Genomic DNA, 13,123 nt, shown 5'->3' with positions numbered 1-13,123 from the left:
TTCCAGTTAGTGACAGAAATCGGTGGTAAACCAATGCTGGATCCCGGAAAGCTAAATATTTTTGAAACATAAACAAATTTCTGAATTCAGCAAGGGGTCATTTGTGTAGATCCTACAAGGTTTTCTTACAGAAAATAACTGCTGAAATAAAAAAATATTGACATTGAGGTGAAAAAAAACACAATTTTTCTTCACATTTTACTCTCTAACTTTTTCCTGCGATGTCAGGTTTTTGAAAGCAATATACCGTTACATCTGCTGGAATCTTTTGGTTGTAGGGATATATAGGGCTTGTAGATTCATCAAGAATCATAGGTACCCAGAGCGAATAAATGAGCTGCACCTTGCAATGGGTTTTCATTCTATACTGGGTATACCGCAATTCATTTGCTGAAATCTAAAGAGTGAAAATAGGTATCAAGAAAACCTTTGTATTTCCAAAATGGGCACAAGATAAGGTGTTGGGAAGCAGTGGTTATTTGCACATCTCTGACTTCCGGGGTGCACATACTAGCATGTGAATTACATGGCATTTATCAAATAGACGTCTTTTTTTACACAGTTTTACATTTTGAAGGAAAAAATGTAGAGAAAGACAAGGGGCAATAACACTTGTTTTGCTATTCTGTGTTCCCCCAAGTCTCCTGATAAAAATGGTACCTAACTTGTGTGGGTAGGTCTATGCCTGCGACAGGAAATGCCTCAAAACACAACGTGGACACATCACATTTTCTCAAAGAAATCAGAGCTGTTTTTCTACAAAGTGCCTAACTGTGGATTTTGGCCTCTAGCTCAGCCGCCACCTAGGGAAACCTACCAAACCTGTACATTTTTTAAACCTAGATACCTAGGAGAATCCAAGATGAGGTGACTTGTGGGGCTCTCACCAAGTTCTGTTACCCAGAATCCTTTGCAAACCTCAAAATTTGGCAATAAAACACTCTGAGAGGAGCCACAAATTTCCTCCTACCCAGCGTTCCCCCTGGTCTCCCAATAAAAATGGTACCTTACTTGTTTGGGTAGGCTAGTGCCTGCAACAGGAATGGATCACACAAATGTCAATGATAGTCCTTGCATGAGGGCTACTATTACCCCTAGAGTGATCCATTCCTGACGCAGGCACTAGGCGCAGACACACAGGTGTTTTTTTTTTTTTTTTAATCAGGACAAGAGGATATACAGTGGGTGGTAGGAATTTTGAGGATCCCTGCACATTCCTGTAGTTTCTGTGATGGAAAAAGAAAGGAAAAAATGTGTTTTTAATCAATGTTTCACTTTTGAAGGGTATTCTGGGTATGAAAACTTTGTGAAATCCAAACACGCCACACTTCCGTGGACTGCCTTGGGTGTCTAGTTTTCAGAAATGTCTGGGTTTGGTAGGTTTCCCTATATGGCTGCCAAGCACAGGACCAAATACTCATGTGACTGTCTTACAAAACGAGGCTGTTTTGTGGTAGGTAATTTTGATGTCTCCACAATCCGTTTTGGGTACTTCCCTGTTGTGGTTACTTGCCCACTCACTAAAGTGAGGCAGTTTGTAGCTGGAGACATAGAGGAACGCTGAGTGGTAGAAAATTTGTGGCTGCATGCAAGGCAAATGTGTTTTTAAGCACACATTTTGTGATTTCAAGGGGATTCTGGGTGAAGGAAAACTACTGGTGAGAGCCATGCAAGTCCTGCACCCTTTGACTCCCCTGGTACTAGTTTGTTAAAGTTAAACCACCACTCACACTGGTTGGTTTTAGCACCTCCAGAAATGATGGTTTCAAAGCATGGATACTTATCAAAGTATCTGAATATTGAAACCAAGCCTTCTGAAGGTGGGCCATAAAGCCACGTCCAGGCACCAACCTATTCATGGTCCATTCACACACCATTCACGCACAGCAAACAACCCTTTCATACCACCGGCCATCGGCCCAATCCAACCAATCACTGCACTCACATTAACTTACCGGTGCGAGACAAGGGCCCATCACATGCCACAGAACGGAATAAGTTTGGCTACATTTTACAACCTGTCAAGTAACCGCCTCTTTCTTCCTTAACATTACCAAATGCATGCGTAACAAACCTTTACTAATGACTCCTTTGACAGCCATCTGAGGCTCAGGAAGACATGTTTTTCATGCGCCTTTAACACACTCACTGTACTAAATCCAACTCCTTCCAGTTTGTGGATGCAAGTTGGCGGTGTCCGAGTATGCCGTACAAAGCGACTCTTGGAACTGAGTGAGCATATCTACCTTTGAAACTAAGGGAGACCTGCTGGGGAATTCTTGTGATGTTCCCTAAAGAGAAGGTCATAGGCTATGAAAAAGGGTGGTGTTTGGCACACAGGGCAGTCCATGAGAACGTAGCATATGTCCCAGCCAACATTATATGCAGTGCAGTGACTGTAATGCACTTATCATACAGCAAACTGAACATCTACTAAGTTCTGATGAAGGATGAACATGAAAAGCAGGTCAAACACTGACCTATACATGTAATTGTCCTTCAGTGCTGGGATGGCACCAATGGATTTGAACCCATAGGTGTATATGATGTACATATGTACTACCTTTACTATTTGCCGTCTACCTGTGCAATATCCCTGTGAAGGCATACCTACCATAAGCTTTCCTTACCCACTCAAAATGAGCAAGCATATCTACCATTGAAACTAAGGCAGACATGCTGGTAAAGAAAGGGTACTCCGTGACAATGTGGCATATGTTCTGTCCACTAGTATATGCAGTATGGGGAATATAATGCAAGTTAATTGAACAGAACACCTACCACATTCTGACGGTGGATTTAGGTCTCAAGCAGGCCATAAGGAAGTCCATGATGAAGTAGATGAAGTAAAATTCTGTGGCTGGCCCGTGGACGTTCGGTATCCATGCACTGCCACTGAAAGGATTACCCAACGGCAGATCCACCTCAGTCGATTTCCAAGAACTTTGCTTTAGTATGATACAAAGTAAAGCAAGTAGGGACACAGAGGCCTAGTTGTGATGGGCACTGGGGACAGTAATACCGACTCTCCTGCTGCTTTCCATTGTTCGAGCACACTTTACAGCGACGACATGGACGATCCTTTTTGGGTGTTTTAGGAATGCGGACAGCAAAGTGTCACTCCTGCAGCCTTACCACATCCTCCAGAACATATGAGGTGGAGGCTGCTGCTGCTTCTGTAACAGCAGTGAGGCTTTCAATTACAGACAACTGGAAATCAAGGAAAGTCATGAGTCTTCCTGTGGTTGTCTGACGGTAAACAACATACGCATAGTATGTTGCTGTCTGGATCAGGTGGGTAAACAGTTTCTTGTACTAAGTGCGAGTTTTACGACACACATTGTATGGTTGAAGAAGCTAGTCGTTCTTGTCCACTCCACCCATGTACCTTTTGTAATCAAGTATACAGATGGGCTTGTGGACCTCGGCCACCTGACCCCAAACTGTGATGGTGGAAGTGCTCTCATCATGAATTGTAGTGAGCATGTATACATTATGCCTATCCAAGAACTTGACTGCGAACAGTTCGTTGGAACGCAATGCAGTACTCTGGGATTTCTGGAGCTTCTTGCAAACAAGCTCCTGCGGGAATCCTTTCCGGTTACAACGAACTGTACCGCAGGCCACAGTGCCAGATTTGTATTGCTCACTGAACAGCTCTACTCCTGTATAGAAATTGTCCACATAAAGGTTATAACCTTTGTGAAGAAGTGGCTGGACAAGTTCCAATACAGTCTTACCTGTGACCCCTAACACAGGAGGGCAACCTACAGGGTTTAGGGTAGAGTCCTTCCTTGTATACACTCCCAAGCTGTACACATAGCCAGAAGAGCTCTCACACAGCATGTACAGCTTTATGCCATAGCAAGCTCTTTTGCTCGCAATGTACTGTCTGAAATGCAGCCGTCCTTTGTACAGGATCAAGGACTCCTCGATTGCTATATTCTTTCCAGGAGTATAGATCTCTGGAAACCTGGCAGACAAATGTTCCACGACAGACCGAATTTTGAACAACCTGTCATGGTCTGGATGGTCCCGGGGCAATGCAGCAGAATTGTCATTGAAATGCAGCATGCGCTGCAGTCGCAAAAAAACAATCTCTGCTCATGTATGGTGCCAAGATGGGCATTACCAAAACTGCGCGAATCGTCCAGTAGGACTCAGGTGGGTTTCTGCACTAACCCCATTTTGAGCATAAGGCCCAAAAATATCTTCAACTCTGCCAGCGAAGTGGGAGTCCACTGGCGTGCCCTTGAGTGCCTCCACGCTGCCTCAGAAATTGGTCTGCACGCAAATTTGCTTGCTGCACAATTTCCTGAAGGAAGTCAACATCCAAAAATAGATGGACGTAGTCAACTGGCAAAAAGTTCGCTGTATGGACTTTACATCCAGTGTCACCAATAAAAGTTGGAATATGGGGCTGAAATAAACAGGGGGGCTGCCAAGAGAACACTCTCTCTGTGCTTGTGGCCGCATGCACCTGCTCTTTGGGTTCAGCTAACCCGATGTTGTCCCGCTGCACAGACTGTGCTTGCGAAGGGACTGCACGGCTGTCGTCATCGTCTCCTTCAGAATTACTGGAAGAGGTGTCGTCGGATGGGACTCCGCCGACTGAAAAATTCAATCCCAGATTCTGCCCCATTGCCCTCTCCCTCAGATGCTGTCTCAGATCTGTGCATCTGTGTCGGTCTCTGATCCTACATCAGAGCTGTCCTATATAACCCAAGTTACGGCTTGAGCAGCAGTCATCCAACGAGACGCCATCTCTGCTACTGGCTAAACTGTCCCTCTAAAGTACTAGCCTACATAGAAGGCAAATAGTCACAAAATTGCTTGTGGGTATGTTTGATGTGTCCCATAGGAAATGTTGTCACCTTACCTTTGCTTCTTCTCCGATTCGGCAGATTCCCTAAAGACACTGAAAAAAACTAAAAAGACAGTATTACTTCACCTTACCACATACCCATCATCACAGCCTTTAGCATTAGTGGCACCCAGTGCGACAGTCATTTTTGGTGCTCTGCCTCCCATGACCTCCTCTTCTAATTCCCTCAGTACCACCCAGCAAAAGTGCCTCTCATACCTCCATAGTCCCCCTCGCACATACATTTCATTTGTTTTAAAGCGCAGGTAACGCTTGCCTTTACTAATCCACTCAGCTATATACATATAAATGTATATACTTAGCAGCACGACAATAAACTATCTGCACTACCCAGAAAACAACACATGAAAAAAAAAGTACAAAAATTATACATACATATATATATATATTTATACACACACACACACATATATAGAATGAGAGAGAGACTGACTCTCTACATCACTTTTTTTTCCATACATGTGTGCTTTTCCTTGGCAAAGGGGTCAGCCTGTGTTCGGAGGACCGACCCCGCCATTTGTTTTTTTTAAATACCTTTTTTTTTTAAATCTGGGTGGCGCGATCGGCCCCCAAAAAAACCCCAACCTATTTTTTTTTATTTGTGCCCCCACGGGGGGGCTGGCCCATTTACACGTGGGTCGACCCCCCCAAAGAAGATTCCTGGTGCCTGGCTGTTTCCTGGACATGGATTGCAGCCACGCTGCTATCCATGGTCAGGAAACAGTGCCAGGAAGGCATTGATGGAAAGGGGAGATTCTCACCTTTCCATCGATGCCTCCCTGGTATCTGGGGAGGCTGTTTTGGACTTTCTCCTGGAATTGATTAAAAAAAACAAAAAAAAATCCTCTGGTGCATTGCACCAGAGTATTTTTTAACCCCCTCCCTGGTATCGGCCAATGGTCGTGACCCGCACCAGGGAAGTGGTGTGTGCGTCGGCCAGTGGCTGACGTCTGCACTAAACGGGTAATGATGTAATAAAGCATTGAACAAGAGAACTTTCAAGGATGGATTCAACACAGTCCTGTCTGTCGAATGTTTTTTTTTTTTTTTTCTTTTTCTTTCTTTTTTTTTTTTTTTTTTAAGTTTTCTATCTTCGTCTGCAGTTAACAAAGACCGTTTGGTTTTTAATAATATTTTATGCATATTATACTTAGAGGCTTTCAGTCAGCCATTGGTCTGCTGTAGTGTCATTCACATTTTGTATCGCTCACCACAACGTACAGCATGAGGCACGGGGTCAGCCCTCTTTAGACTTTGGCTTACCTGACTATGAGAGGTGGTGTTCTGCTCTTGCACAGTGAATACATCAACATAATAAGTAGTCCTCTCCTATGCCTGGGATTAAGGGTGGAATGTGTATATGTGTGCACACAGGCAAACACACTCACACTTTTTGTGCGTGCAATGCGTACCTTAATGTAAAGAGCAACAAAATAAGCTGTTGCATATTCAAATTTTTAGCAACCAGCATTGGATTTGCCAAGGCCTGTTTTATTCATGTTTATAGTTTTATGTAACGTGAAGTAGACCCGATGGCGCTTTACACATAGAATATTACAATACATAGCAGTTCTGTTTCATTGCATTTTAGTTCCATGAGAACATACTTAACATGCTGCAATCAGGCAGGGTCTGCATTGAGTTAAGACAGTTTATGAATAAGTTTACATTTCGTACCTTTAGTTCTTCTGCTTCTCTGTGACAGACGAAGAGAGAGGGACCCCTTCGTTATAAGGAGATTATGCAGGCTGATAACTCTACAGTATGTGCTTCCAGACATTTTGTCTGCCTCTTTGAAAGGGAGAAACCCTTCACATGTAGCAACTCCCATCTGAGCAAACTGGAAAGGGATCTCCCAACCCAGCCATACTTGCAGGAGCCAAACACTTAAATACCTGTTAGATGACTGGTGCAGGCTCATCTTACACAAGGAGGGAGATAAAAGAGGAGCGATGCTGGCTCGCTTGATTAGAAAACAGGAAGGATGTGATCCGGTGACGGTGCTTCTGGACAAGAAGGGGGTCTGAGTCAAAGGCCCAGGTAGCCAAAAATAATATGTAGCAGCCCCATTCGAGCTCAACCTCATCTACTTCCTTTTTTACTGGGACCATCCCAGTGGATGTCCAGAGGTGTCACATTATTATGTCACTGTATTTCCAGATCATATTTTATTAGTAAAAATTAAAGTACAGATAGAAAGTTAACCATTTGTAGTCATCACTTGAATGTGGTGACAACGTGAAACTAGTGTGTACAGCGGCCATTTTTACATATAACATGGCCACCAACTGAAACAATCAAGCCTGTTTCCGTACTATGTTGCAGTCTAATTGTTTCTGGGATTCAGCAAATGCAGCTTGGCTGCATCCAGGCAATCCACATTAGAGCCATCAGGTTCTCAGTACTTATATGTGTTTGTCACAGCAGTGATGCTTGGTGTTACAATCAGTAAGTCCCATGTTATTTACTGATATGCTGGGTGGCCTGCATTGTTCCGAGATCAGATCCAGGGATCATTGCAGGATCAATTGGTGAAGGGGCCCCAACTTGTGTATTGATGGTTTGACTGCCATTTATGAGGGAGGAGTTGGTGTTTACGGGATGGCCTCCACATCGAGGCCTTTGTTCGATAGTCGTAAATGGTAAGACGAAGGGTATGATTTGGAGAAAACGTGAGATGTGTTATGTTTTCTTGGAGAATGTGGTCAACAAAGGCATGTTATTTTGAGAGCAGGAACCCAGAATGCAAGGGAAGGAGCATCCAGGGTTTGTGAGAAATGCTTGTTGAACAGGAAACAATTCCATTATGTCTTGAAGATGTGAAACAAAAAGGCCAATCTAACTGCAGGGAAAAGCATATTATCTAAAACACTAATACCAATGAAATAAACAATCCAGTGAAGATTAGGTTTGAACGGGACAGCTAAAGAAAATTAGCTTGCATCTCAAACAAACTGTATAACATAAATCACAATCAGATTTATAACACAAATACCCCTTTAGTTTGTGAAAACTGGCTGGACTTATATTTTTTTACATGGACAATCTTATTATTTTAAAAATTAAGGAAACAGGGCCACCCGCATATGTTGTGATACAAACACAATCTACACTTCTTGCAGATTGTTTAGAAACTTAACTCTGATGGATCTTCACGTCTTTTTTTTTTTTTTTTTTTTAAGTTAGATCAGAGATAAAACATTGTGGATTGATTCTGCGACTTGTTTTCAGTCTTTTATTTCCCCCTTTAAATATAATGTCTTCATTAAAAATTTAAGCAGGCACTGGCTCTAAATGGTCATTTTATCCTTAATGCAGCAAGCAGTCTCCTTGAGTTTAAAGACATCAAGGCCTCAGTGCTGCTGTTGTGATTATTTTTTAGAGATGCACATTTATTTTATTTTATTTTTAAATTGGAAGTTAAAGGTATAAACAATTGGAGAACTTGTGATGTTTATTGACTGTGGGAAAGATATCTGTATCAGCTGGCTGTACTTCATTTATTGAATAACTAAACAACTAAATCACGAAAAAACAATTAAATATAACCAACGTTTTAGACCATCATAGTATGTGCAAATGCTTTTCTACTACAGTCTTATAGCCTGCTGTTGTGTGCTATACCGGCCATCAAAGGCCTGCTCCAGCGAAACAAGAGCAGTTACTGTTCTTGCCTTTGCCTTACATTTAACTCTCCCGGGAGAACCAAACCTGAATTACTGGGCTTGGCCTAGATCATGAATGTTTATTTGGGGGTCCGCTGTCACAACTATACATGTTGCATTTAGGTACTGTATTTTTAAATCTAAACGTTTAGGATAAATGTCGAAATCAAATGTCTTCAGTGATCAGTTATTTGTAGAAACAGAGCTATTAGAAGTACAGTAAAAGAAAATTCTTACACAAAATAAGAGTTACATGGATACAGGGATATTTTTACCTCCAGGTTCTGTTTAATATCAAATCCTTTGGAACCCCTTGAATAAAAATCTGCCCTTGATAATTGCTCTAAAATTTAGTCTAAGGCCTTGAGTATGAGTGCCCCAGAGGGATAGCTCCTATTTATTGCACCCTATAAAATCCGACTCCTATGGATTCAGAATGTATTGGGTGCAATAAATTCCACCTATATTGATTTATTTTTTTGCGAGGGGAGGCTATAAAATGTAGGTTTTGGGTTTTACCGCAACAAAATCTGCATGTCACATAAAATCTTGGCAGTCTTTTCTTCTGTAAAATACCGTAACCTTTGATGTGCCAAAGTCTAACAAACGGTGTGGACTTTATTGCACCCGGTAATATGGGTGTGGATAACTGCACAACTTGGATCTCCAAGCCGTTCATGAAAACAGTCTGCTCCACCTATCTGTGATGACCTGCAAAAATTGCACTCCTTATGTAAAGTCTGTGAAGTGTTAGAGAAGCAAGTGCAGTTCGCGTCATAGTAACCAGCATTTGTATAATGTCCCTTGGTTTGGTGGAGAACTCAGTTGTGTTGAAGTAAAGCACCTTTTGCATGTAAGTAGAGAAGCAGAAGTGAGTGTACGCTGCTCAGTCATTACAACAGTTTATATACAATCTGTACACTGCTGTGCTCTTACAGCAGTGTACCACCACTAACACTTCTGGATCTGGCGTTTATCCAAAAAAACAAGACTACACGCAGCTATGTCTTTTGTTTGGTTTAAGTCACATGTTTAAGAGGTTTATTTTACATTTTTAAATGGAGCACTATAAGCAAGCTAGTGTCAGCAAAATTTACACAACTAACAAGTTAAGAAATCTTGCTACATTGTATGAGTTAACATAAACACTGTGATGTAAACCATGACAGCGTTAGGGGACAAAACATGAATAATGAATTCTTACTGAAGAAATGCAAAGAACATAAATTGGGGAAAGCCGGTGATACTGACAAAGGAAAAAGTAAAACAGGAAAATAAGTAATGGGAGGACAGTCATGGAGAAGCAGAAACATTAAGGAAGATCCAAAAGGGCTTAAAGATTGTGGGCAGCAGTACAAAAGAGGGTAGGAGATAAAGACTCAGAGAAAAAGAAGATGCCGAGCAGGCTATGGAGAGCATTGTGAAGCATGAAAAGAAGAGAGAGGCTGCATTGAAGGAGATAGTTTAACTCCTCCTTAAAATGGGTATATGGTACAAACATAACAAATCCTGTTTAAAACTGCCTGACTTTAACCAATTTCGTGTCCATGTTGTTATCTATAATATAGAACATCCTGCTTTTCAACCAAGCATGCATTATGATATTGAACTTTTGGGAGTGTAAAAGAAAATGATTATGCAGTGGTATACACGATGTTTGTCTTTTTTGCAGGATCAATTTTAAAGAAGCTTTTGCACACTGGAAACTCTGTTAAGGTATCTTTTTGTTTTTACTATGAAGTGTAATCAATAAAATACTGACATGCCAAGTGTTCCCGTACTTGCTCATTTTCAAAAGTGTTTCTAACAAAAAACAAGGGCAGCCCTACTCAATAAGAACCAGAGGGTTAAATAATACGGAAAAACAATGGTTCTTATTAGGAATTTGTATGGATAGACAATGTAGGAGCAAGCTCAGTCGCAGGATGTAATACGATAATTCAAGGATGCAATTGGGAAAAGTAGTAGTCATACATTGGTTGTGTCGAAAATTATATTTATCTTTCTTTAAAGCGAATGCATGACTTGAAAAGTGCCCCACATGAACAACGGAATCATAAACAATAAAGGTCATTACACTTATACACACAATTCAAAAAAATAAATTTACATGTTTCCAAAACTGTAACAAACCACCACATAGAAAAATTGTCAAATGAAGCTGAGCCCTTTTATCAAGGAATTGGATATCTGGTTTGTATATGTCGACGATGTTTCAACTCTCTTTGAAATGTGGGGTCTCCTCAGGACCAATAGATAGTAGGGACACCTAAAAATTAGAAAACAAGGGTTGGTTACTCAGTACTAGGATAATGAAGACCGTGTGTCAAAATAATTACTCTTATACACCGTACCTGATGGAATCAAGGATGAAACACACACAGTGCACACTACTGAAGTGCAAAATAAAAGGGGAAAGGTACTCACATGGGCCACCCTGGGCGGGAGCTGGGTGCAAAATATAAAGAGTGGTAAAGATTGATAAGCATTAGCATGGCACACTATGTGTCGTCCAAGTCGACTATTGTTAACAAGGCATGTATTGCGGAATCAGTGGGAATGCTTACCCCAGAGGAGATTGATTCACTTAGCAAGTGAATGCTTGTCAAGAAGAGCCAGACACCACAATCGGGGCTAACTCAGTGCCGGCAGTGGAGAAAGCGTGTGTTCTGTACGGTCGGAAAGTGCTTCAACAGGAGCAAGAAGGCAGACTGCTAGGACCCAGCCTCGCCGTTTCATCAGTATCAGCTAGAAGATGCTGCAGCGTTCTTCCTTTTATCTGACATTGACGGGTGGTGAAAATAAGGCTTTGGAGCAAGAGCGCTACAAGCCTATCGTGTCTAGGGCAGACAAGGGGGTCGTGGCTGGGGGACGCGGCTAGTGCTGCACTGCATCGAGCTGCATGCTGCAAATTCAGCATAAGGTTAAAACACAAAATACGGGCAATAGAGCATTAATGATTGAGTGCGCTTGGTTAGGATTGGAAAAGCTTCTTGTAGGAAATATCTGGAGGAAAAGAAAAAAATGGAAATAAAGCATGACAATTCGAAATTACAATCTTAACAAGCATTGGTAAAGCCAGTAGGTCTGCAATCCGAGAGCTATGGGCATTGGCGATGTATACACATTTGTGTCTCGCGGACTGTTTTTATTGATATACACAAATGCATTAACATTGCCAACACCTATAATTCACATTGCCAAGGTTTATTCGTTTTGCCAATGCCAGTAGGTCTCTTGTCTGCGAGAGTTTTTTGTTTTGTTTTTCTAGTTGAGTTGTTTAGTAGTGTGGTTGTCTTCATGTGGATTTACTGTTGGCACTAAAATGAAATGAGTTTCAGTGTGTGTGTTTAATAGGTAAGCATTTCCTCTAATGTGCATAGTAGATTTCCTACATACAGTTTGTCAGCATGCACCGTAAAACGCAGTACACCCCACAGTAATATAATGCTACCCTTGATTTGTAATGTAGGCACGTTTTAATCAGAAAAGGCTGTTACGCTTGGGACTAAGTCAATAATGTATCAATTAGTTCAGTGCCTTACAAATAGAAAGCCCACCTAAATAAGTTTATGCCAAAAAATAAATTGTCTTTCCAAGATTTTTAAAAGACAGAAAGACAGCCTTTTTATTTGAAAATCCATGGTAGTAATGGCTGTTTTACAACTCCCCTTTCCCTCTCAAGTGGCACATAATTAAAACAATTGTTTGTTGTGGATTTGACAGCTATTGTTCTGCTTTTAGCCATTAGCCAAACTTTTTCTGTCCAAACTTGTAACAGACTCACTCCTTTTGGCACGAAACCGGCGCCGGATTGGAGTTACATGTGGTGTGGGAACGAAAAAGACTTGCAGGCTCTGTTAACAAAAGAATCTGCTAGCCTATCTGAGCGATACATTAGCATCTGGTAAGACTGTTATCAGTTCTACATGCTGCATTTGAGATGTTGAATAACACAAAGCAATTGTGTTACCTGCGTAAACTAAAGGATGATCCCCAACCCACCAAGCACAAACACAGCGTCTCTAAAGCCAACAAGAAAAACCTTAACATCTGTGCACAAATGACAACTTTTTAAACAATGCCTTAACATGCCATCAACATTTTGTAAATGTGAGAAATCGTGTATTTTGTCTCAAGGATAAAAGTCCACAAGGGAAACTGACACCTAGGGCCTTGGAATGTGCTCCTAACATATAGCAACAGAGTATCAGACTTTGGCGTTTTGGATTAAATTCTGTAATCTCCCGTATTGAAACCAAAATGTACATTAACAATGCTAACTTTATAGCGTTGAAATAAAAGTGATAAATTGCACAATACAATATTGTGCTTGTGCGAGTGCCATGTTTAAAGCGATTAAATTACATAAGCACCCTGTAGTATAGCTAAGATTGTATTGTCCTAGTTTAGCATTGGAGAGTATAAATTAAACTGATAAATTGAAGGAAAATACATTGGCAAAGTGCGAATTGCCCAAAAACAGTGTGTGCGTGAATGCAGTGTTTAAAGCCCACAAGCAGACCATATTCTCCCCGTACTGAAACCAGAATGTATATTAATAATGTTAATT

General features: G+C 41.3%; 1 protein-coding gene across 5 annotated transcripts in view; it reads left to right on the top strand.

The window, feature by feature from the left end:
• The window catches only part of RALGAPA2 (Ral GTPase activating protein catalytic subunit alpha 2), a 1,651,508-nt gene that overhangs the window by 418,408 nt on the left and 1,219,977 nt on the right, over positions 1-13,123 (top strand). For all 5 annotated transcript variants that reach the window (XM_069234346.1, XM_069234347.1, XM_069234343.1 and 2 more), the window contains exon 5: positions 10,223-10,266. In XM_069234346.1, the coding sequence (XP_069090447.1) occupies positions 10,223-10,266 (44 nt within the window). The remainder of the gene's footprint in view (positions 1-10,222; positions 10,267-13,123) is intronic.

This window comes from Pleurodeles waltl, chromosome 5 (genome assembly GCF_031143425.1).
Source record: "Pleurodeles waltl isolate 20211129_DDA chromosome 5, aPleWal1.hap1.20221129, whole genome shotgun sequence".
Taxonomy (NCBI): domain Eukaryota; kingdom Metazoa; phylum Chordata; class Amphibia; order Caudata; family Salamandridae; genus Pleurodeles; species Pleurodeles waltl.
Note: the sequence above shows the minus strand (reverse complement) of the source record. Positions and strands in the feature narration are given on the sequence as shown.